The sequence below is a fragment of the Condylura cristata genome, unplaced genomic scaffold, assembly GCF_000260355.1.
Source record: "Condylura cristata isolate star-nosed mole 26May11 unplaced genomic scaffold, ConCri1.0 scaffold00022, whole genome shotgun sequence".
Lineage (NCBI taxonomy): Eukaryota > Metazoa > Chordata > Mammalia > Eulipotyphla > Talpidae > Condylura > Condylura cristata.
Window position 1 is genome coordinate 31,538,803 of NW_004567123.1, and position 25,120 is coordinate 31,563,922.

Sequence of the window (25,120 nt, forward strand, 5' to 3'; positions counted from 1 at the left end):
GGGGGGGGGGGGGATCTCCAGGGGCCACCCCTGAGGCTGCTTCCTTCACTCCAGTTTCTGCCGGAGAACCTGCTCCAGGGAGCGTCGCTGTGATGTGGTGCGGGAAGAAAGCGCCTACGGGCCCCAGGGCAGCCTCTCCGCAGCAGGAGGTTTGGGAAAACAAGCTTTCAGGTAACGTGGCACACCAGTTAAAAATGATTCTTTAATTGGATTTTAGAAAATCAGACACAGCAACAAAGCCAATAAATACTAAGTTAAATACAAAGTAGAGACAGAGTGTAAATGAGCATGTTTAAGTTAGAAGCTCCCAGGGGCCCTGTGACAGCCACCTCAGGCCCAGGGTATTCCTGGGACACGTCCCTGGGACACGCTGGGGTTTCCTAATGGACTTAACTAGGAAACTAGTTTCTTTGTTTAAAGCAACGTACTTTTGTAGTGAAACCTTTCTTCAAACTAGCTAATGGCTTCCGAAGCAGTTACTTGAACAGGCCCTAAGTCAGCTTCAAAAGTCCGATTCCATTTTGCTGAACGTGGTCAGAGCAGACGCATTGACCGACGCGACCGCCAAGGAAGCTTGGCTGAGGGCATGTCCTGCTTGGTGCCGCTGAGCACAGAACAAGGCCACGGTCAGCAGGTGCCGTCAGACTCCGGGCTGCTAGGAGACCCCGCCGGGCCCTGGGGACAGCCTGCTGCCGTCCATTCGACCCCTCCGCGCTGTGGGCAGGGCGGGTCGGCCGCGTGCTGCCTCTGTCCCGGTCTAGGGAAGCAGCGCGCTGAGCCAGCTGCCGTGTACGCAGCCCCGCGTTCTGGCTGTTCCATTCAGGCCTCAGCCTGGGCCCTCCGCGCCTGTGGCCGACTGGGCCACCCCAGCTCCGCCCCAGGGAGGTGGGTCTCGAAGCAGAAGCCCGTGGCTTGTTGGAGTCACGATCTCTGGCCCACGAACACTTGTGTTGGGGCTGCTCAGCGCACCCCGACCCGGAGCTCAGGCCCTGTCAAAGCTGAACAGCAGCAAAAACGCCAGATTCAGGCACGTCAGTCAGCTCAGGATTTTTAAAATACTGTGATTTCAACATCTGGCTCCGGGCAGAAGGCTTCTCTTTGTTCTGAGCAGAGTTTGTCCATCTTCTCGAAAGCCAAGCGTCCCTTCTCACCTGAAACAGTGAAGTGATGCATCACTGGCTTGTCCCTCACCTCCTGTTTCCTCTTGGGGGCCAGGGTTGACTCAGAACTTTCTAGCCTGTGGGCCTTGGGGGTGAGAGGGTAGCGTTTAGGGAGTTCCTACCCGCTGCGGGTTGGCATGGACCAGAGCCACCCCCGCAAGTCCAGGACAGTCCGCTGGACTGCTGTCCTGCCTTCACACTGCCTTTCATCCCACAGCTCGTAAGCGGAAGTTTAAGGAGGAAGTAAGCACTTCCTGCCCCTCAACCATGAAAGAAACCCACCCTGGCCAGACTTAAGTGGCCACTTGCTCTATTTTGTGTCTTCGGAGAAGCGACTGCAGCTCCCTTAGCACCACCTTTCCAGACGGCCTGGCCCCCACTGCTCCACACCCCTTGGATGTGTCCCTCACCAAAGGACAGCGTGGCGTCCCGAGCTGCTGCCCGCACGGACTCCAGGTCAGACTGGCACAGGCTGGCGATCTGATCGATGCTTTCGATGCCCTGGGCGAGGATGGGGCAAGAGAGCTCATTAGGCGCCATTTCAGCAGCAGGGCTGGGCCTGGCACGGTTCCCGGGTCTCTAGTGCAACAGGAGCCCAGGGGAAGGGGCTCGGCTTCACTCCTGAGCCCAGTTAGCCAGCCCGGCCTTCAGCAGAGCTGTCTGGGCACCCGGAAAGCCCGTCTGGAGAAAGAAGACCTCCTTTCCTCCAAGTGCCCCTGGCTCCCCGCCCCTCCCCGGCCCTCCAGGTTGGGTGAGGGGAGGGAAGGGGCCAGCAGGGCCCAGTCAGGCACAGCTGACCCCTCTGTCCTTCGGGGCCAGGGACCAGAGTCCACTTCCACCTCCCTCCTGGGTGCCCATCTCCTCGAACTGGCTGGCTGATTATAATGACGTGGTCGCCCTAGAATTTCCTGTCGGCTTCACAGTGACGGGTTGAGTGACTTCCACAGCCATGGGGTTTTTCACTAGCTAACTAGTCAGCTGCTTAAAGACGAGGACGTTAGGCTGAGGTTGAGGCCAGACAGGCGCCCAGCGGGGACCCCAGCAGGGAGCTGCCCGGGGAGGCAAATCCCAAGTCGTGTGTGGAAAGCTTTGTGCAGAGACGCTCACGGTGACGGTTACCCTCAGCACTGGGAGAAAGAACCTACGGCCGCTACAGCGACGGTGGGGACGTCGCTCAGTCCAAGCAGACGCCGGAGGTTCCCCTCTTAGAGAATCCCAAGGGGCTCCCAGCCCAGCCAGAAAGTTCCGACTCTCATCACTGGTTTTAAACTAAATTTAACGTGACCAATGGCTTCAGGCGCTATGATGCACCCAAAACAGCGAGCTGTCCGCAGGGCTCACGCTAAGCGTAGGCAGGTCCCTTTCCCGTTTCTGTATTGGACATTTTCTTCTACACTGAGGTTACAGTAGGAAGTTTGAGAGTTTTTAATCAAAGTAAGAACCTCTATGCTCCAGGGGCTCAGACGTGAGACCCTGGGGCCACCCACTCACCCGCGGGGAGCCAGGGCCTGCGCCCCCGGCCAGCGCCTCGGCCAGTGGGGCGGCCGCTCCTCTGAAACCAGCGCGTGAGGGCCGCCGAGGCGGGGGTGGCTCCCGTGTGGTCCCCACGGGCTCAGCCTGCAGCGGACTAACTAGCGTCGGCCACGGGAGGGCGTCTCCGTCCTGCCCGCGCAGACCCGACTCACCCTGAGGTGTTTGAGCGCCACACAAGCGGCTTGCTGGAGCCTGGCGTCCTTCCCGCTCAGGGCGTCCGTGTAGAAGAGCAGAGCCTGCAAAAAAGGAGCTGTGAGAGGGCCTGCCCCCCGACGCCGCGGGCCTGCCCGCGAGCCGCCCTTTCTCTCAGCAAGGTCGGCCGGCCTGTCAGCCTCTGGGGAGGCACCCTCTCCAGAGGCGCACACCGTGCTGGCTCTGAAATGCCACCTCAGATGATGCCAGGCGCCTGGAGAAAGCTCTTTTTGTTTCATGATGTTCACAAGATGCACTGAGAGTCAGAGCACCGGATGTCCAGCTGGAAACAGGTCCACACACAGTGAGCTGGCCTGGCAGCCGGCGGCTGCTGCCCTGGGCAATGGCAGGCCCCTTCCCTGCCACATGTCCCTGTCACAGCCCTGGCCCCGCCCACCAGCCACACGACCACAGCCAAGGGACGGCAGCTGGAGGGCACCCCGGGGTTCACTGCCCGGCACCAGAAGGACTAACTAGGGGCCTGTGGGGCTCACGGTACCTTCTAGTACACGGGTAAAGTTTGGGGGTGGGGGGGCAAGCCGGACAGGAGCCTGGTGTCGGCAGCAAGGGCATTGCCAGGGGGGAAAGCGAGGGAGTGGGACCTGAGGGTGCAGGAAATTTAAGGCACAGCCAGTGGTGTGTGAGGCCTGTGGGCGGGTCTGATTCAGCAAAAAGGGGAAGAAGCCACGTAGTACTACGTAGTACACGTGGGAGGGTGAGCAGAGGCCGTCGAGATAGTCAGGAACTGGGAGTGTGTTCAGGTGTGATGACTGGGCCCTGGCTTCAGGCTCCTTATCTCATAGGTGCAGGCGGGTAGGGCCGCTTATCTGGGCAGTGTCCAGATAACCGGGGCTGGGGTGGCTGGTGTCCCGGCAAGGCCGCCCGGGCGGGCTCTGGGGACTGGTGTAGGTGGACATCACGTGGTTCTGACTATTTGTCTTGCAGACTTTACGTACTAGTCTGCGAGTAAAGAGCTGAAAGCAATGTCCCCCATGCAGTTGGTGAGCCCCAGAGGACGGCAAGCAACACCCCATGTCCCGCCAGCGCAGGCAGAACTGAGATCAAGAGCATGCATGCGGCCGGACACGCCTGCCCGTGCAGGGGGCTGGTACCTTCGGTGGAGAACAGTCACTGATCCAGGAGCTAAGCTTTTAGGTGACCTTTTGCCAAGGAGTCCAATCTCTTGGTTTGCAAGTGGACAGAGTCCAGCAATCCATCACCAGCCAGTCCCACGTGTCATTGGAAAGTCAGTGACCATCATATTTCTATGGGCTAGTGATGTTTCGCGACCGACCAGACCAGAAACACTGAGATGAGCCGGGTGGTCAGCTTGTGGCTATGGTAATGTGGGCTCAGCGGGTGATGGCCTGATAGTCCCGGGTCTGACCCCTCCCCGAGGGGTGCTCTGTTTTAAGCCCCACCAAATCAAAGTATCTTGCAGCAAGTACAACCCCCGTCACTGTATTGCTACAGGAGAAGCAGCCTCCCTCCTCCACACACCTGGGCATGGGGCTGCCGCCGCCCCTCCTCACACGCTACCTTTTCTCGAAAGCTCCTGTTCCCGGCTGCACAGGTCAGACGCGTGCTGGCCGCCCTGCAGGCCCGTGGGGTCCCATCCAGCTGGAGCAGTGCCCAGGCGCTCAACGTCTGGGGCAGGGGCTGGAGCTGGTCCAGCCTCTTCCCCTGCAGCTTCCTGATGGTCTTGAGCCGCCCCGGGCACTGCAGCTCCTCCGCCAGTGTCACTAGAGGGGACAGGAGACGTGGCCTGGGCCCCCGTCGGAGGGGTCAGGCCGTCTAGCGGCAGGTGCACCTGGCCACTGCCAGACGCAGGGAGACTCAAACCCCCACGGCCAGTCCTGTGATCACCCAGGCCTGGTCCCCGCAGAGGACTTTAATTGCGGGCTGCAGGACACCCTGAACAGTCACAACCTCCCAGCCCACGCCCCCAGGCCCCAGCTCTGACTTCTGCCCCTTTGTAAAGCCGCCTTCCCTTGGAGCTACTTTCACTGTGGGGGCTGGGCATCGAATCTAACCGAAGCTGGATTCTCTACAGAGCGGGAGACGAATGTGGAACTGAGAATGTGACCCCTGAGCGCGAGGGGCTCTGGGATACCCCGTTGTCCTTGTTACCTTGGGGCTTTGAGGCCACCCGGCCCCGCCCCCGCCCCGCCCTCCCTGCCCCGCTCCTCCGCTCCCCAGCTGATACCTTCCTTGGTGAGCTGGGCGAAGTGCTTCTCCAGGTCAGAAACGCCATGCCTCTGCAGGTAGCCGTGAAACTGGAACCAGGTGACCGTCTGTTCTTCGGGCGGCCCGGACCCGGGGAGCAGCCCGCTGCAGCTGAGCAGCTGTTCCAGTAGCCTGTGACACGCTGGCAAGACATGGGCAGGGAGGGGAAACAGACCATCCCACGCACATGGAGGGGACCCCACTGCCCCGAGCTGCTGGGATCCATGGGCCCCCAGCCTGGCTCTCGGGGTGCCTCTATGTGCCTGAACCCCAGATCCCACCTGCCTGCAGCCCAGAGTGGCGCAAGCGGCTCCGGTTCCTGTCACTGCTGGAGTCCAGTGTCACCCTCCAGCGGTGAGCAGAGCGCACCACGGCCCTGCACTCTTGGGAGAGACGCCGGTGCCGGCCTGGCCTGCCTACCTGCCCATACAACTTCTCTCCTAACCCCTCGAGAGCTCTGGAACCTGCTCCCAGAAAAATGCACCCAGTCACTCAGGTTCCCATCTGTCGGGGCCACAGACCCCGCCTTTCTGTCCCCGGGACAAGGGGATGGCCTGTGGCCGAGCCGAGAAGCCGCTCCCGAGGCCCAGTGACAGCACCGGGACAGGCCGACCGGGCGCCTCCCTGCCGCTCTGGCACCTACCGATCTCCAGCTGCCCCGGGTGCTTCCCTCGGACTCTGTGCAGGAAGGTTTTCTTGAGCTGACTCAGCAGCGTGGTGGCTGGGCAGGACAGGACCCTGCCGGGCTGCGTGCACCCCCTCCACAGCTTCAGGCACCCCTTCCTCCGCGTGGCCTGCGGGACGACTGAAAGCCCAGGCTCAGAAGCCTGCCCGGCCGGGCAGCACCAGCACCGAGGAGGCCAGACTCCCCTCCGCGCGGCCGGAGCCCAGGGACGCCAGGGCCCAGTGCAGCGTCCAGCGTGACACGGAGAACGGGCAGTGTGGGCTGTGGCCCAGCGGCCAGGCCCCCACCTGCAGGCCCCACCACCCCAGGCGGCTGCTATCACCAGCTTCTCGTGGGCAAGGCCAGGCCCCCGGGGGGCAGAGGCAGGACTGGGTCCCAGCTACTGTGCATTTGAGCACCACGGCATGTCCCGAATGTGTCCCTGGGATTATGTCACTGAACCCTTCCCAGGGGCCTCCCAGTCTACAAATGGGGAAACTGAGGCTCAGAGAGGTGAATCTGACTGAAGAGCGAATGCTGCTAACCCCGATGTGGCGCCCGCCTGTCCCCAAAGGGGTGTCTGCGCCATCCCAGCCGCCGCCCCACTGGCCCCAGGTGGCCTTGCGCGTCACAGGGAGACGAGCCTCAGCCCGCCGCTGCACTCCGGCAGCCTGTGGCACTGGCGCTTACTTACCCTCTTCAATGGACTTCGCCTGGCTGGCCTTCTCAAAATCAAGCCCGGAGAGCGTCTCCAGAACCTGCGTCTGCTGCCCTGCCTCTTCCAGAAGGCATTCCCGCACTATCCGTGACAAGCTGGGCGAGGCCAGTTTCTGGGAAGCAGCCGCCACGGTGCAGGTTAGCGTGGGCGCACCCTCTGGCGGCACACCCACCCTTCCTGTCTCCGTGGGGGCTCCCTGCTGCCCTCTGGGGTTCCCCTTCACCAGGGTGGCTGAGGTGACAGGGTGCAGGCTGGAACCCCTAGGGCCCACCTTTGTGGCCGGAAGGGGCCAGCCTGCCTGCGAGTAGCGTCAGCCCGCACAGAAAACTTGCCAAGAGAGGGAGGAACCCAGGAGGACGGTAGCTCAAACCCTGGATCCAGCCAGACCTGATGGCCGCCTCTGGGCCTTTCGGTTCTGTGAGCAATCGCTTCCTGCCAGTGGTGCCCACCGGGCCAGACTCTGGCACTTGCAGCTGAGGCGCTGCAGCCACCGCCTTTGGTTCGGGGCTTGGGCTGCCACTGAGCCTCGTGACGCTCCACCCCCCTGAACCCTCGCAGAGGTGCCTCCTCACTCTCTGGCTCTCGGGGGACAGGTGCCCACCCCCCACTTTCAAAATCAGTCCTTTGCGCAAAGGACTCCTGCCCCCTGCCAGCCACCCCACCGTGAGCCCCCTCCGGCCCCACCCTCGTCACCTGCATCAGAGCTCTGCAGACTTGCAGGTGGGTGGTGAGCAGCGTGTCTAGCTCGGGGGTGTCTGCGACGAGCTCCCCGGGGGCAGTCAGCTCTGGCGGTGGGGGTGGGGTCCTGTCCTTCCTGAGTGGCACAGAGAAGAGCTGCGTGACCTTTAGCGCCCTTAGTGGCTCCCTCCCAGGGTGGCGGAAACCCCTGCCCAGCTCTCAGGGAAGCCGTCTCCCTGCCAGGAGAAGGCAGTCAGTGGAGAAAATGAAGGACAGGGAAAGCAGCAGAGGCCATGGGCTGGGCTGGCCCCAGGGAGCAGGGTTGCTGTAGGCTGGGCATTGCAGGAGAGAAGCCTGCAGTTCAATCACCCAGCTCCGTGACGCTGGCCCAGACGGCCCGCCTGGCCCCACTGGCCTCATCCGTGAAGCGGGGCCAGGAATACCAAGCGAGGGCACCGGGGCTCGTGGGCCCAGGCGGCCGATGAGCCCGCTGCCCTTGCAGCCTGTGGGCGGGCGGCTGGGGCCCATCACGCCGGGTGGAAAGGGCTCGTGGACTGTGAGAGAAGTTGTTGGATGGCCGCGGCGCTCTGTGCACTGAGGCTGGGGTGCAGGGGAAGCCCTCTCCACAGCCCTGATGGAGGAAGTGCAACTTCTAACGGAGCAAATGGGGGCCGTGGGGCGCGCTGAGTGCTGCTTCCTGGGGCAGGGTCCTCCTGGGCACTGCGTCCTTATGTGTTAAGATTAAAAAGTCAAAGCCCTTTGGGAGTGGAGAGCTCGGCAGCTGGGGGAGTCTCGGTGGCTCTGTCTGGAAGAAACTGCGCTATGCCAGGCAGTGGCCCGTGGGCCGGGAGGGGCAGTGGAAGGTGCCCACAGGTAGCATGCATGGCCCTGGGGCTAGCCCTGGGAGGGGGTACACTCACCGGGGACCTTGGGAGCCCCCAAACAGGGACAGCTCGTGCGGGGCGAGGTCGGCGTTGAGGAAGGCGAAGCTCTCCAGGATGCATTCCATCAAGCTCTCGGCAGAGGCGCGCTCCGGGGGTGCGGCGCGGGGCTGGGGACGAGCGGCCACACCTGAGGGCCAGCCAGCTGCCCCAGCACAACCCCCCGGGTTGGGACAGGCACAGGGTGGCAGCGCTCCCTGGGCCTGGGGCCCACGTGCAGGGAGACAGATGAGCAAAGCCTCGCCCATGGACGCCGTGGGAGGAGCCGGGGAGCAGGCGTCTCCCTCCCCAAGACGGGGGTCGCTCTGCTGCTCCTGCCACTGGGGTCCATGGGGCCACTGTTGCCAGCTTAGTCCATTTTCTAAGAAAAGCAGGAAGACAGTTGCTGTGGGAAGCTGCCGGTAATATCAGTCAAGCATTATCAGTAATGCCAAATTATTTTTAAAGTTCAGTACCGGGGTCTGAGTGCCATTCAGGGAGGCTGAAAGCTGCCGGAGGAGCCTCGATTCTGGGGGGGCTCTCCTCACGGGGACTCACAGGGACATGCAGAAGCGGAGGCCGTGGGGCGCGCTGGGCTGTGGTTGGGCTGAGACCACGGCGTGTCCTGGCCGGTGCTTGGACCCCAGCCCCGGCACGTCCCACGGAGCGTCCCCAGGACACAGCCCAGGCGGACGCTGCCCCCAGGGCCCACAAGACTGAGCCCAGAGAGAAACGCTTGAGCAACAATAGAGTAAGAAGGCAGCGCCCGGGGGCAGGGGGAAAGGCGCCCGTGTGAATGTGCACACGCAAGGACACGCCTGCTCGCGTGAAAGCACATGCCTGCCCGCATCCACACGCATGCACACACATGCACAAGCACAAACAGTCAGGACCCATTATTCCAGGCAGTTCTGGTCCATCAAGTCTCCGTGATCCCCAAATTTGTGCTTCTCAACCCTGGCGCCGAGTAAATGCCGAGGCCGGGGCCCCGGGGGCAGCGCCTGCCCCCACCTGGCGGCAGACCTGGGTCGCCGAGTAAAGGCAGCTCGCTCGACTTCCCGTGTGGATGCATTTACAGGGACCTCCCGGCCGATGTGGGGACCCCGGCTGAGCACAGCTTGTCCAGCGCCCACGTTCCCTCTGCACCCCAGCTGCTGGTGTGTGTGTGTGAGGGGGCACTTTCAAAAGCAGAATCACCAAAAGTACAGTGGGGTGGTGCATTGAGCTGAGGGAGAGGCAGGAACCCGCTCACCGTGTGCTCCCCCTGGGCCTCAGGTGCACCCCAAGTATTGACGTGGGGGGTTGCAAATATTAGCACGTGGGTGGGTTCGCAAAGACAGAGCCCATGAATAACGGCCGCACACATTGGCACACGCGTGCACTCGAGTGTAATTAGCCTCACAGGCCACAGCCTGACTTCATTTTTTATTGTTCTACCTCGGTTTGCCAAAACAAGAAAAGCTCGTCGACGGTGTTTAAAATTCTTGCCTTACTGTGGTGTTAGTTTAAGCTCTTTCTGTGAAGGGAGTATAATACTTCAAAACACAGGTGGCAACGCGCACACGTGCTGATTCAGAGGGTTCTGCAAGAGAACACTGCATTTCGGCATTTCATGTGGGTTTCTCTTGACGGTTTCAGGCGGGTCCTCCTTGACGCCCATAGCGGCGGGGAACAGGGAACTCTAGCTTGTCACTGGCTAGAAAGTGAAAGTCAAACTTTCACCTCTGCTGATGTAGAATGTTGGGGCAGGGCAGAAATGAAGCAAGCAAAGCCAGGTTGAAGAGCGCCCCTCAACAGGCTCAGGGCCAGGGTGCACCCTACACAAGACGGTGGCTTCACGAACGAACTGGCGCTAAGTGGGTGCTGTGTTACGCTTTTATTGTCCGTGCTTGTGAATTTAACCCAAAAGAATAATCGGCCCCCGCCAGCGCCAGGCCCTGGCACACCGCCAGTCCAGAGGGTTCAGGTGGGCTGTGTGGCTGTTTGGGGCACTCCACAGTGGCAGGTGTGACCCCAAGGACCCCCCGAGTTTGGGACTCCAACACCGAACTGTAGCCTCACCCCTATTTTCCAGGTCAGAAGATTCGGGCTGGGGCCACATTCCGCCCAGGCACAGAGGACGTGACCCCCGCCAAGCCCTGGGCTCCGCTTATAACCGTCCTCCCCGCCGAAGAGGGCCGCCGTCACCCCCACTCGGCAGGTGAGTGAACTGAGGCCCAGAGAGGAGACACCCCCGCCCCCCCCAGATCACACAAGGGTGAGGGCAAGACGCTGCCCCCTGCTGTCTGCCCCCCGCTGTGCGCTCCCCACCCTTCCTCCACGGGCCAAGCGCGGCTGCCGCCCAGAGAGACGCGAACATACCTTCAGCCGGTTCCTGAAGCCAAGGACCTGGCGCTCCAGCTCCCGGAGCTGGGACTGGGCAAGGTCCGAGGACCTCAGTAAATCCAGAACCTCCTGCAGGGGCCGCTCAAGGGTTGCCCCAAGCCCTTGCACCCCGTCCTCGGGTTCTTCGTCATCATGGCCTTTCTGGCCACCAGAGAGTGGGCGGCCATGGAATGGGGTGCCCTGGGGCAGGTTGGGGCGCTCCATGCCCAAATTCCTCCAGCTGGGCTGCTCCACAAGTGAGTTTCCCGCCAGGTGGGTGAGCTCTGGCAGCAGGCCCAGGGGTGGGGGGTCCTCTGGGGTCTCCTCTTCAATGGAAGTGTTGGGGCCAAGGGCCGAGGGCAGGAACCCCACATCAGAGGTAGATGCCGTTGTGCTGGTCTCAGCGTCTCGGGGGTCCTCAGAGCTGAAGGAATCCATCTCAGGCAGCTCCTGACTCTGGCTCCGCAGGCTGGGGCCCTGAAGGTCACTGGTGGACAGGTAGCTGAGGAGGGAGGCCTTCGGGCCTCCCAGCAGCAAGTTCTGCTGTGCTGGAGGCTGCAAGACAGACTGGAGAGAGGCACATGGGACCAGAATCCTTGGTCACCCCAGGGACCACAACAAGACCCCCAGGGGGCTCCCCAGAGACGTGTTCTGCATTCCCACGTTCTCAGGTTCCTGAGATCCACCAAGGGCTGGTGACCCTGTAACCTCCCTGCTTTTACCCCCAACACCCCTCTAATTCCTCTCCAATCCCAGCAGCTTCTTCATCTCCTACACCCCTGGGCTCATTCACTCAACTCATTCACTCAACTCCTGCCTCAGGGCCTTTGCACCGACTACGCTCACTGAACATTCTTCACCCTGTGTTCTCTGTGACTTGTGCTCCTGCCCCCCTCAGACCCACGCTCAGATAGCACTGAAACTGAGGTGAAATGGTTCACGTGCTCTCAGACGCTAGGCCACAAAATAAAAGGACGTGTCTGGCCCTCCCACTAAGGCTTGCGCACAGCAGAGCCTGGGACACAGCTACGAACGCTACAACCTGAGCACGTGCAGAGGCCACCGCCTTGCGCTGAGCCCCAGGCCCGCTGGAGCCAGGAGAGACAAGTGCTATTGACCACAGATGATCTTTTAGCTCAAGATCACCAGGCCCATCATGGCCAGACAGGAGAGTTTCATCAAAACACACAGTTGCGGGCTTACATAAAGCCACTTGCTTGCCCAGCCTCGGAGGGGTGCAGCGCTTTGCCCAGCTCAGTTCACTCTCCCCCACACTGCACAGAAAGCCCTTCTTGTCCTTGCTCTTGGGCTCACTGGGAATGTGTCTGGAGCCTCCCCAGCTCCAAAGTGACAACGCCAGCCACGGCCCAGGCCCTCCCCGCGCCCAGGGCAGCAGCACACTATCTAATGTGCTACCTGAGTGACAGTAACTAGGTTGTCGATGGCCCCAGGCTGGAGCCAGAGGGGGCCCCTCCCCCGGGGCAAACAGGGAGGAAGCCCCTGGGGACCATAGAAAACCCGCCTCCACATGGTTTAAAACGGCTGCTGTAGAGTAAAAGATGCAGGAGAAAATGCACTTGCACAGGCGTGGAGCGCTCTGGAAGGATGTGGAAGGAACTGGCAACAGGTTGGGGCTAAGGCGGGACCCCAACTCTGCAGGGCACGGGAAGGAGAGAGGTCACTATGTCAAGTACGCCCTACTGAAAACACTTTCAATTCAAATTTAAAACAAATGAGTTGAAGGTCAAGGCCAGGACTGGGGTGATAGAAGCACGGAGAGAACCCTTTTCTGGACATCCAGAAAGAAACAGCCAAATCCAGGATATCACTCGGAGTCCCCAGAATGGAGGGGCTGGCAGCCAGGAAGGAAAGGTCTAGAAAACTCGCAGGATAACCTCAAAAGGGCAGCTGAGCCCAAAGTTTGCTTCATCCGAGGGGCCACGCGGCTCCGCCTGCCACCCTGGGGTCATCCCAAGCCCAGCTCACTCACCAGGTAGTACCTCTCCCGGAAGCTGGGGGTGCTTGGGGGTGTCCAGTTGTACAAGGAGCCCTTCCGGCTGCCCATGGAGAACTTGCCTGTGGGCCCGGGCGACACCAGGCAGCTCTCGGTGTCAAACGGGCTGGGAGAGAGAACAGGCAGGGGCGGGGTGGCCAAGGGAGCCCCGTGGTTCCAGGGAGTTGTCACCAGAGGATAGGTCACAGCCCTGTCAGGGGCTGCTAGGGCACAGCCAGCCACCAGGGGGAGCCAGAGGCCCCTCTCTGGGCTCTGGGGTGACCCCACTCAGCTGCCCTGGGGGGGCGGGCAGCGGGGCTAGGGAGGACTCAGCCCCACTCACTTCCACAGCACCTCCAGCTGCAGCTTGATGGTGCCCAGCTCGGTGATGTCCACCACGATGACCTGCGGCCGGGTCAGGAAGAAGTCGGTGATGTCGCACGCCACCGTGCCCACCGCCAGGGAGCTCAGGCCCCGCAGCTCGGTCACCTGGGGGTGTGGAGTTGTGGGTTCAGGGCGTTCCAGCAAGGCGGGCGCCTGAACCCGCCCCGACACCCCAGCCACCTTGATCTCGAAGTTCTCGTGCAGGGTGGGGGTGAAGGCCCGCTCCTCCTCATCCCAGGTCTGGCTGTCGTCGGACTCAATCCGGCCCTTGAGCCTCCAGCGCTGGCGGCCCAGGCGCATGAGCACCTGCGGCAAGGCGGGAGGCTGGTGGGCGCCGCGCGGGCAGGACGGGCCTGCGGCTCCAACCCCCGAAGGCCCGCCGGCCGCCCTGAGGGAGCCCCTACCTCGTACTGGTCTCCGGGACAGAGGCGTGCGTAGCCCACCAAGCCTGGAACACAGAGACGGGCTGGTGTCCTCTCTGCCCTCGGGATCCAGGCCCTCTCTGGGGGACCCCCCACCCCACCCGAACGTGGGTGTCAGCTTCCAGGGTGGGGGAAGCCAGCATGGGATGCTGGGCCAAAGGTGGGCCTGGCCGTCACATCCAACTCGGAGAGGGCACAGGCCTTGTCCCATGTCCCCCGGAGCCAAAGCCGGGGCTAGGGCAGGCTCCCCCAAGCAGAAGTCTAGGCCCCGAGGCCTAACGCCCCCACCCGAGCTGGCCTCTGCCCACCCACTCCCAGCCCCGTCACCTTTCATCCTGACGTGGAACTCGCCCAGGTGAACCTCCAGGGCCCCCTCGATGAGCCACATGTCCTGCAAAGCCCCACACAGGTGGCTCAGCCGCCCGCCCCCGGCCAGGCCAGGCGGCCCCGCACAGTCCCTGCCAGACAGAGGCCGAGGCAGAGAGATGCTTCCTTGGGGCCCTGGGCCACACCCGCGCCCCCACGCCCCGGTGCCGCCCACCTCCGTGCACTCCTGCAGGCTGCGGCCCAGCTCCTGCAGGCTCTCGCGGGAGGCGCGGCTGGGCGGGCCCCTGGAGAAAGCCCGCTGCATGTTGGAGGCGCCGTCTCGCAGGCGGCACTGGATGCAGTAGCCCTCGTACAGCTCGTCCACCTGCAGGGGCAGGGGCCGGTGGGCACTGCCTGCGCACAGGGACACGGCCGCGGCCCTGCCCGCCCAGCCTCACCCTCTGGGCCCGGGTGCTGCCAGGCGCTGTGACGCCCCCGGCCCCCAGAGAATGCGACCTCGGACCTCGTCGCTCGGAGGCCCAGCGCCCGGCAGTGGCCAGCCTGCAGTCCGCGCGGTGAGAAGCAAAGAGTGGGGCGTGTCAGTTCCCCGCTCTGCCCGAGGTGTCAGCCGTGGGACAGGGGAGGTGGGCTGGTGATCTCCAGCACCCCCTCCGCCAGCCCTGACCACAGGGGCTTTGCAGACTGTAAAGGCCTTGCTGTGTGACCTTGGGCCCCTCCCTGTCCCTCTCTGGGCCTCTACCTTCTGTACAGTGTGGTGGGACTGAACGAACCTTCCCTCTTCAGACTGAGTATGACTCGTGATCCTTCTGTCTAAATGTCTCAACTCCTGGGGGACCTCAGCCACCCCAATCCCATTAGGGCTGGACCCCTACAGTCTCTGCTCATCTTCAGCGTCCTCCAGTCCCACCACCCAGAGAAACATCCCCCCACTAGCCCAGAAGAGACACGTTCGAGTCCCCTGGGTACCCTGGCCTGGCCCCTGGGCCGCATCCGCCTTGATCTTGAAGTTCTCAGGGAGAGGCTGCCCCGCCCACCCTGCAACACCCCAGGAACCAGGCTGACCTTGCTGATGTGGAACTCCATCTTCCGAATGTGCCTCTCCACAGAGCGCGTTTGCTTCTCCCAGAAAGAGAGGAGACGCTGTCACAGCGGCCTGGGCCTCCGCCAGCCGGCCCTGCCACCCTCCGCAGGTCCTAACCCTCAGACTGCGCACGAAGCCAACCTCTCACCACCCCCGAAGAGGGCTCCTCGCCGAGTCTCGGGGGGCAGGAAAGGCGGGTCCTCTCCCACAGGTGGGGGAAGGTGGCATGCTAGGCCCCAGCCCTCCCGGGTACAGCCAGGGCAAGAATGCACTCACCTTGTCCAGGTCGTAGTAGAAAGCCTGCGGGGAGAGAGGAAGGCGGGAAAAGGCATAAGCATGCCAGAAGCTCCTCCAACACCTGTTAGGCTAACGTCCCAGGCGCCCAGGCTCAGAGACAAAAGGCCAGTGGCTACTGCACCCGTGCTCTGAGGCCTACAGCCAGCCAGCCGTGGTCTGGCCGAGGGCAAGTGAGCAGGTGTCTTGGGTGAGAGCTTTAGGCCTGGATCTTCCCAGCTGTGTGTCCTGGGGCAGTTACTTGACCTCTCTGAGCCTCTATTTCCTCGTCAGTGTACCCAGCCGAGGGCTGCTCCGAGGAGCAAAGGACACAGCAGGTTCTTCACCAAATGGGGGCCGCTGGCATGTGGCTATTCAAGGGGTGACTGCAGCCATGACCAGAATTACTGAGAGCAGGGAGAGGCAGGCACCCCCTGGGCGCCCCCTCCAGGCCAGGGGCCAGGGGCAGCCAGGGAGTAAACACCGTTGACTCTTCGTATAATGGACCAGGTTTTTCGGGCTCTGCGGGCCCGTGGTGTCCGCCATTGTGGAGGGAAGGAAAGATGGGCAGCGTGTGACGGAACTTGTCTGCAGAAACGCCCTGTTTTGCCCACCTAGGTGAGTCCTCGGCCTGCACCTGGAGGGGTTCCTGGAGGCCGCGAAGCCCAGGTAAGACACCTTTGACCCACCCTCAACGTGCTCTTGTTTGTGTGTTTATGTGACCAAGTGACCAGGGGAAAGTGGGGAAGAGAAATCCAGGTTGGTCGCCAAGGGTTAGGTGAGGAGGGGACGGGAAGATGCAAAAAGAAGAGAGACATGAAGCCGCCACCCAGAGATGGAGGCTTTCCCGGTTATATGGCATCGGATGCTATGAGATTATGGCTCCATTTGAGCAATACAGGAGAAAGGGAAGGACAGGGACTGAGAACCCGCAGCGTGGGGGCCGGCAGGCGCGGCCCCTCCCCGGCTCTGTGTGCCCATCTGTGCCATGGCAGCCAGCTAGGCCCGCCTTGGGGTCACCTCCAGAATGGGGAGAGGGGCCTCGAGCCCCAGGTACCTGCATGAAGCGGTGGGGGCCTGCGGCCTGTGGCTGGGAACTGGGGGTGGGATCCTGGCAGGGCCCCCACCATCTGGGCCTATCTGCCCACCCCAGGGTCAGGACAAGACCACGCGCTGGGCGCAGCCCGCCGGCACCCACACAAGGCTGGGCCCACGTGCCCCTGCGCCGCTGGGGATGCAGAGGTGGCCGGATGCTGTTTGGGTGGAAAGATTCGCTCCGCCGTCCATTTCTCCAGTTCCTCCCTCTGGTGGACGCCCTGCTGAGGGACCGGCAGAGGGCTGGCAGGCCAGTGCCACCAGCAGTGGAGCCTCCTGGCTTTCGGCCCAGAAGTCTAACCCCCTAGGGCCAGGGTGTCCAGTGAGGCAGGTCCACGCACCGGGCAGCAGCGGCGGGAGGGACTTCCCGAGACAGGACAGCCCGGCTGCAACCGTGAGGGTCCCCTGAGCTGGGGCCCCGGGCGCGAGAGCACAGGGCGCCCACCCACAGCTAAGTGTCCGGTAAGTCACGAGTGACCTAAGCATCGTGTGTCAGGAGAGTGTGCGGGCACCCTGCTGAGTCAGGGCCCGTTGGAAGCCGCAAATCAGCTTGAACCCGGCAGCCTATTCCTGCTCGTTTGGGCTCAGCCTTGGCTTTAGGTCAGTTCAGCTTAGCCTGGGCTACACCAGGCCAGACTCAGGAACACCGTCCGAAAGACAGCGGGGAGCTTCAAAGCCAGCGGTGTTGGGGTCCTGCACCCTGGAGCAGCGACAGTCGGGGGCGGTCACTGTCACATACTCCAGATTCGAGGCTTGACCCACTTTGTGACCTCACAGAAGCACCCTGTGCAGGGCAGCCAAGCGCCATGGCCTGTATACAATCAGGCCGTCTAAACTGTACTCAGCCATCCGCTGCCCCCCAAGTCACCTCTGAACCCCGAGCGAGAAAGGAGGGGCTCGCACGCACGACCTGCTGCAGGTGGGGAGAGGCGCTCCCCGAGCCTGTGAGGTCAACTCAGCCCCAAATAAAATACTCCTCGGGCCTGAGTTACGAGACTGAGATTTCTGACCCATTCGGGGGCCGAGGGGCCCCTCTTGGAAGCAGGCCTTCGCGGCTGGCAGGAGCCTGGGCGGGGTCTCACCAGCCTGGAATTCCTGCGGGTGTCCTTGTGGCGTCCAGACAGGTAATCCAGCTCGGCCTGCTGGACACACAGAGACTCCCTGGGAGGAGAGGAAGAAAAGGAGTTTGGAGAGGAGCCGAAGGAGAGAAGCAGAGCTCCTTGGCCCCCGCACGGAGGGCAGCGGTGGGTCTCAGCGCCCCGAAGGCAGACGACGGTCCCGCCGGCCATCCGCCCAGACCCCACACGCCGTGGGGGACTCTCAGTTGATCCCCATCAACGGGTCCTGCTCTGTTATGCCCATTGTGGAGAAGGGCAAACGGCCCTGAAGGTGGCCGGTCACGCAGCTCAGGGTCACAGGGCAGGAAGAGGCTGAACCCAGGACCGAGAGCAGGCCAGGAAGCCCACCCTGGCCGTGGGAGGACGCAAGTGCAGGCCTCCTCCTGGGACAGGCAGGCCATCCTGCCGCCTGGAGCCGGGCTGAGGTCCTGAGAGGGGCCTGAGCGCCCATTCTGGACGGCACAGAGGCACGGGCAGGGAGGGACATGCCGTGCGTTTCCCAACCTGAGACGTGTGGACAGGACGCCTGAGCCTGGACTCGGGCGGGAGGGGCCCGTCCGGCACCGTCACAGCTGTGCTGTGTCCCGGGAAGACCGCTCACCCGCTCTGGCCCCCCGACAACACCCCGTGCCAGGCAATCACTCGCTCGGGGGTCGGGACCCCAGAGAAGATGGGGGTGCTGCCGACCCCAAATAAGTGTCTAGGATTCCACCTGTGGCCTCCTACAGACAAGAGCCGGCCGCACCGCCCCAGCAGGAGGCAGCCTGTCCTTACTTGAGGCCTCTCTTCAGAGCTTCAAAGATCTTCTTCACTTGCTGCGGCCGGGGGTCTGGACAGACGGGCCCCTTCCTCAGCGTGCCATACATCCTGGAGGACTTGGCAGGCGTTCGTGGCCTCACGGAGTTCCTGTGGATGGACCTCCTGTGAGGGGGTGGCGGGGTCAGGTGGACCGGGCCCCTGGGCGGGCGGGCTGCGAGCAGCGCTCGGAGCCTGAGACCAGGTGAACCCACTCGGAGCTGAACGGGCCTCAGGAAAGCTGCTGAGACTCCTGGGTCTCCATTTCCTCATCTGCAAAATGGGGGGCTTCGTTTCGAGAGGGGTGCCAAGGCCGGACTTGGGCGCACAGTGGCGCTCCCTGAGTGAGAGTCGCAGTAGCTCGCTGTTGTTACCAGGCTTACGGCCTGCCTCTCCCTTGACCCAGAGCCTGGTGGGGGGGTGGGGGGGGCACGGGGACACGGCAAGAAGGGGAGAGAGGCGCCCGAGGCGCAGTGCGGGAGCCGAGGCTCAGCTGGACCCCAGAGGACGAGCTGGGCAAAGTCTCGCCCAAGAAGGGTCTTCTAAGCCGGGGAGCAGAGAGCCAGAGTCCCGGGGGCCCATGGTCAGCAGAGTCACTGGAGGACTTATTAGACCCCGAATGCTGAATACCCCCCACCGGCAGCACCCCCCGCCCACGCCACTCCTCTGAATTCCAGAATCAGCAGGTCTGGCTAGGACCTGAGAATCTGTATTTTTAACATGATCCCAGGTGCTGTCAAGGTTGCTGGCCCATGGGCCACCCTTCAGGGACCCCGGTCTCAGGCCTGGCATTCCTGCTGCACTGGGGAGACTCCCTGCTGCGGGGAGCCTGGCTCCCCGTCTCCCTGGCAGCCCCCGTCGCTCACTGCGCTTTCCAGGTCTGACATCAAGGGCATAGGGCTCACTCACTCACTCGCTCATTCAGACATTACCCAGCCTCGTCTTCTCCAAATCAGGGGCCATGGTGGGAGCCAGGGGGTGTCCCACCCTCGAGGGAAGGGGGTTTGCCATCTGGAGAGCCACGTAGGCGACAAGCGGAGCTCAGCCGTCTCCTTCCCAGGCTCAAGAGAAGGGCCGCTGGGCCCCCGCCCCGCCCAGTCCCCAAAGGCCTGAGCAGGTGACCAGGCTGTCTTTCCAGTCCAGCCAGACGCCACTCATACCAGGCCCAGACACAGCTTGACTCGGCAGAGAGCTGTCCGGCCCACGGGACCAAGTCCCCCACCATGCTGCCCAGCCGCCTTCGGACTAACACAGAAACAGAGCCCAGCCCTCAGGGCTTGCGGAGGCGGCTGAGGAAGGAGCTGGGTCCCGCCTCGGGGCCTCGCGAGCTCCCGGCCCCCCTCGGGTTGGGCTGTGCTCAGAGGTCAGAGGGACAGAATCTACAGGAGCCTCAGTTTCTCCATCTGTAAAACGAGGATGTAAGAGTGTCCAGCCCGCGGAGCCGTCAGTACCTACTGAGCACCTGCTGTGTGCCCGGGGCGTTCCAGGGGTGAGGACGACACTGGCCAAAACAGAGGGCCCCTGCCTAGTGCCAGGTGGAGAAGGCCACGGGGCCGGCTTCTGTCCTGCTCCCCCTGTGAGCTGTGTGACCTTAGGCAAGTTATTGAGCCTCTCTGTGCCTCCGTACAACAGGGGTCGGAGAAAGCATTGGCAAAGCGCTCGGAAGAGCGTCGGGCAGACGCTGCCTTGAGGCGGCAGTTAAATAAGGCCCATTGGATAAGTCACGTGTCAGATAATGCCCAGTGCCAAGGGCCAAAATAAAGAAGGGAAATGAACTGAAACAGGAGAAGCAGGTGAGAGGGCAGACCCTCCCGGTCGGGCGACCGGGGACAGGTGCTGGGCCCGGGCGGGGGCACAAAGCCTGGCCGTCATGAGTGCCGTCCACGACTACACTGCCCCACACGCGAGAAGGGCTGTGTCCCCTCCTCCCTCGCCCTCGCGAGGCCACATCACCCACCTCTTGGAGCAGGTCCTCCACAGAGTGGCCATCTCCCGGCTGGCCGTCGGGGCGGGGCTGCAGCCGCGAGAGTGGTGGATTCGCACCAGAGGGTCCCCAGCAGGCAGGCAGGCGGAGGGGAGCGGGCAAGCGGCTCCGCGGGGGGCTGCAGGAGTTCCTCTCACCTGCAGCTGGCGGGACCCCACTTCCCCGGCGGGTGTGCGCCCCGCCAGGCCCCCTCCACGCACCTGGGCCTCCTCACCCTGTCGCTGCGCTGCAGCTGGAGGCGCTGGCTCCGGGGAGGCCACGCTCTGGCGTGAGCTCCAGCGGGCAGGCGTGGCGGCCACCGCGAGGGCCGCCCAGCCGGCGACAGCGACGTGTATGTAGCCTCTGGATGGGGCAAGCAGGCCGCGGGCCTGGCCCCGTGTCCCAACCGCCAGGGCAGGGAGCAGCTGCGGAGGCGATGCTTCCCAGCCCCGGGACGACTCAGTAAATATCAAACAGCCCCCAGCACACCAGCCAAGCCTCCAGGCCGGCACGTGCTACCTGCCAGGCAGCCTGGTGTCAGCGGGAGACACCTCGGGGTGCTGCAATGCCAGGGCTGCTGCCAGACGGGGCTGGGCTCCCGTCCCTGCCTGCCCTGCCCCAGGCGGGGGCTGGAGGTGGCTGGGGCCAGCACGGGCCCCCTGGCTGTGCGTCAGCGAGCACGCGAGGCCACAGCAGTGTGAGCAGGCCTGTCCCCCTCGTCCGGGGTGCCAGGAGGCGGGGGTGGGGGCGCGCGTGACCCTTGGGTTCTGCGTGTGGGCTAGCTTGCTTCTCGCCCGGAGGGCTGCCCCTCCCTCCTGGGGAGGGAGCTGAGGCAGAGACTGTCCTTCAGCCCCGACTTCTGAGCCCCTTACTGCTCTCCTCCTGTGGGGCTTGTGAGTGCCTCTGCTCGGCTCTTTCCCCGTTTCCTCTCCTTGAACATCAAGGGTGGGCTGCTCAGCCCTCACACCCACTTCCTGGCCATCGCGACAGAGGGATGCCCAAAGCAGAGAGAACATCACAGTGCCTTCTGGCACAGGATACTGCCTGCCTGAGACCCTACAGGAGGGTAGACCCTGTGGAGGACTGGCAAGGGGAGGGTTAATGTGCCTGTTAAGCAGGACAGCAGGCACCCGTCAGAGCCTGAGCCTCTTCTCCTTATTAGATGTGGCTGTTTTCTATAACACAGCAATAGCTATATTTTACGTGGTGGCATATAGCAACCATTCACACTTTAGTATAAAACTCCCCCACCAGATTACTTTTCTGAAGAATTCCTTCACAGTGGGATAGAAAACTCTGGCCAGCGTCAAAGAGGTTCAGCTGCCAGGAAAGGGGTGATGTTAGGGACAGAGGGCAGCTACCTGCCACATCTAAGTGGAGTCCTGCTCTCCTGGTTAAGGTTATTTTGCCTACCTACAGCAGCCTCTGTGTACCTTGGCAATGTGACTGCATTTTTGTCTGGTTGGATTACCTGGGAAATAAGGCCAGAAGGTAAGACCTGACACCTAATCCAGGCTGCCCAGCCCCAGAGCCAAGGGTCCAGACCCCTGGGAGTTGGACAGAGACAGGAAGCTAAAAATAGATGTGCTGTCATGGGCAACACCTTCACCTGTGAACAAAGGGACTTCAGAGTTTGAGCAGTTAAAGGGTGGCGCAGCTGTCCTCTGAAACCCCGACTACAGGCCACAGAGCGAAGCCCTTGAAGAAGCCCTTGAAGAAGCCGTTCGAAATGGCTCCGCTGACCAGTCTGCGGCGCACCCACTGGGTCCCTTCCCCCTTTGGGTCCACAGTTTCTCCTCTCGGAAGCTTGGGGTCAGGAGCGCTGGACACTAACTCCCTCTGGGACTTTGTCCAAACGTCTTCCCGTTTGGGGGGTCTCAATTCCTTGTACTCCCCACGTACTGTCCTTGCTGTGGCCACAGACCCTCTACCACAGTCATCCCACAGGCTCATTTTCTGTCCCTTAAGCTCACGCCTGCCTCGGGACCTTTGCACTCACTCCCCTCCACTGCACGACTTCCAGCCCGCACCCCATCTGCAGATGATCAGCTCCTCCTTCTCTCTCCAGTCTTCACTTGCTCCCCCCCGCCCCCCTGACGCCTTCCTCTGCACCCCCCTATTTGAATTCCTTCACAGCATGTGCCACCAGCTGCATCCATCCTGATCTTCTTTGCCTTGCTGTTTACTGCCTGGGCAGCGCACATCCAGGAAGGCAGGCTCAGGCCTGGAGCAAGGCCAGGCCAAGAAGGTAGCCCATAAATATTTGTTGAGTGAATTAGGGGTTCCTAGGCGTGCTCCCTGGGATACTCCAGGATTGCCACCCTCAGACGTCACTCTTCCAGCTCACCTAGAGGTGAGGCGTGTGAGCGGGGAGGGCCTGGCTGAGGGCCTGTGTGCAGGAGCCCTAGGGAGGGGGCTACAGGCAGGCGCTGGCGGGGCCCAGGGGCCTTCACAGACACTGAAGCCAAGGCCAGAGGAGCATGAAGCAGGGCTGGGCAAGTGAAAAGGGGCAGGAGAGCGCTGGGTGGGGGCAGGGCCGTGCTCCGGCCCAGAGGGGAGAGGGCTGCGTGGCTCAAGTGCGGGTTGCACATGAGACCGGCCAGGTCACAGGGGCAGGTTTGTGCATTTGAGGTGAGAAGGACATGCTGCGGGCTCAGGCAGGGGAGTAGGGAGATGGATCTGCTTGTGACTGACTCGCTGGGCACACAGGCTCTGTGCCTTGCTCTGGCTGGAGGCCCTCCCTCTCCGCATCTGCTCAAACAGGCAGATGTCTGGGCCCCTCAGGGTGACTTGGGGGCTGCCTGCTGGCTACTAGGTCCCAAGGGTCTGCACAGCACCCCACCATGCAGGTCTGGAGCCAGGGGGCCAGGCAGGCCTGGGAGGAGCGGGCAGCCACACGCTCACGGCCAGAGGCCGTGCTGACCCCGAGCTCCCTCTGCAACATGGCTCCGCCGCCTCTGAAAGCTTCACAAGCACCTACTGCGTGCTTTCCACGTGTGCCCTCAGCGTGCCCCATGACAACCTAGTAAGGGAGGGACATTTGGGAGCCCATTTCACAGATGAGGAAACTGAGACCCAGAGGTGTGACATCACTTGACCCAAGTTACAGAGCCAGGCTGGGTGGCCCCATTTCCCCTCTGTCAAAGAGGAAGAACATTCCATACTAACCTGACCTGGGCATCCTAACCCCACCCCCAGGCGACTAAGTTTCATCCCTGACCCAGATTTGCTGTGTGACCTTGGGTGCGTGTCTCCACCTCTCTGAGCACCAGGGCTCTGTTCTGCCAAGAGGGTTTGATAAGTTCAGGCAGATTGACTGCAGGGGAAGAGAATGGCCAGGAAAAATTGTTTCCCACACACACTAAGACACACACACACACACACACTCATCTGGCATGAGAGCAAATCTCGGTCACCAGCAGGGGGCTGTCCCTGCTGTCCCTGTCCGGCCCCCAGCACGCAGGGCAGGGACAGAACTTACGCGATCCTCCTGCTCTGCACGCTGCTGAAGCCCGCAAAGGAGGCGCTCCGGCCCACGACCCCCACGGCCCCAGGGTCCCCAGAGGACAGGAACCGCACCCTCACCGACATGCCGTCACCTGCAGAGAAAGGACAGTGTCAGCCTCACACCCCGCCTGGTGAACGCTGACCACGGCGCCCCCTCCACCATGGACCGTCCAGGCTCACAGGTGAAGGAAATGAGACCCTGCAGAGGCTGGGGAGCTGTGGGTGCTGGCAGGAGAGGGGTTTGAACCCCGTCTCTGCTCAACGCTCTGGTCTTGATGCTGAGTGCCAGGGGGTGCGGGAACAGCTCCTCCTGGACCCACTTCCCCAAACACTCACGCTACAACAGCCCCTCGCTGAGCACCTACGGTGTGCGGGACATCGTGCTAGAGACGCCCTGGGCCAGCAGGCGAAGACCTGACCCTCCAGGGCTGCGGGTCCGGCGGGGAGGGGTTGACCCCAGAGAGTTTGCAGTAAAGTGCTGGCGAGCCCTGGGGGGCCTAACCCAGCCATGGAGGAGGCAACCAAGAGCTGGGAAGGGAAGGTCCAGGCAAGAAGAAGGGTGTCTGAAGCCAAGGGAACAGCATGGACGAAGGCCTGGAGGCGCAGAGGACATGAAACCCGAAACAGAAAGAGGTGGAGTCGGTTGGGCTGTGGCTGCAGGTGAGGATGGAGCGGTCGGGAGAGCAGAGGCCGGGGGTCCCGGTGGTCCCAGCGAGGACTTCGGCTGGGCGCCTGAGCGAGGGAAGCTGGGGCAGTGGGAGCTGTTTGAGCAGGGGCTAGCTGAGCTGAGTCTTGATGCCCAGACTGCCGGCATCAAGAGTTTCCAGAAGCCCTGGTCTGTGGCCCCCTGTCTGAGCCAGGGTGCATGAAGCCAGCCTAGAATGTTTGTCGTCTCTTTCCAAACCACCTCTAGATTGGAACGATGCCCCCGCCTCCCTTGGGAACATGCCCCGGCTCTTCCCGCGGGGGCAGGCGGAAAGTTTCTCCTCTGTATCTCACCTAAATCTCTGCTGCTACGGTTTCATATCTCACTCCGCCTCCAAAGTAGGTTTCCACCAAGCATGCCAGGGACCCCTCTGCCCAGCCCACGTTGTGAAAACATGCTGCTCCTCCCCGCCCGCTGCCGCCCCTGCGGGAGGCCCCCGCAGACCAACAACATCTCTTCCGGCCACCAGCTGTGTCCCGCCACCCCTTTGCTGACGTGGGGATCAGACTGTCTCCGGCCAGACCTGCCCCGTGTCCAGCCCTGAGCTCTGCTCTGGGTCAACCCCCATCATGGACCCCAGTATCCGCATTTCAACTGCCCCCCCAGCAGATCTCTGCAGCCCCCCCAAAAAACATCAACATCCCCCACCCCACGGAATGCGTGCAGGGGCACAAGAAAGGCCTGGGCCTCGGTGATCACATCTGTGAGCTGGACATTCAGGAGGGGCCCGAGAGCCAAGAGTGCCCCTGGAGGAGGACCTGGTGTCCAGTGCGGCTGGCCGGGCCGGACTCCGGCCCCGGGGGCAGGCGCTGAGGCAGAGGCCAGAGGAGAGCCACCGGCTGAGGTAGCCGGGTGAGCAAGGGCTGAGCTGAGGCCGTGTGGCCAGCCCAGGGCCAGGAGCGGCCACACACTTCGGTCCACAGACTGCAGACTGCCCAGGCACCGGCCACCAGTGCCCTGTCCTGAGTGCTGACGTAAACCGTCTCGCTGAGTGCCGCTTA

At 62.7% G+C, this 25,120-nt stretch overlaps 1 protein-coding gene across 1 annotated transcript; it reads right to left on the reverse strand.

Moving 5' to 3' along the window:
* Positions 1–777: 777 nt before the first annotated feature.
* Positions 778–23,497, reverse strand: FAM65C (family with sequence similarity 65, member C). Its single transcript, XM_004687479.2, has 21 exons — positions 23,388–23,497; positions 17,923–18,069; positions 17,113–17,191; positions 14,939–14,962; positions 14,644–14,697; positions 13,796–13,945; positions 13,582–13,645; positions 13,237–13,280; positions 13,013–13,138; positions 12,792–12,937; positions 12,446–12,575; positions 10,453–11,022; positions 8,092–8,222; positions 7,187–7,307; positions 6,470–6,605; positions 5,755–5,916; positions 5,092–5,253; positions 4,425–4,627; positions 2,846–2,929; positions 1,571–1,661; positions 778–1,151 (listed from the first exon to the last, which is right to left on the reverse strand). The coding sequence occupies exons 1-21, from the start codon at positions 23,495–23,497 to the stop codon at positions 1,051–1,053; spliced, it is 2,835 nt and encodes a 944-aa protein (XP_004687536.1). The 3' UTR covers positions 778–1,050.
* Positions 23,498–25,120: the final 1,623 nt, after the last annotated feature.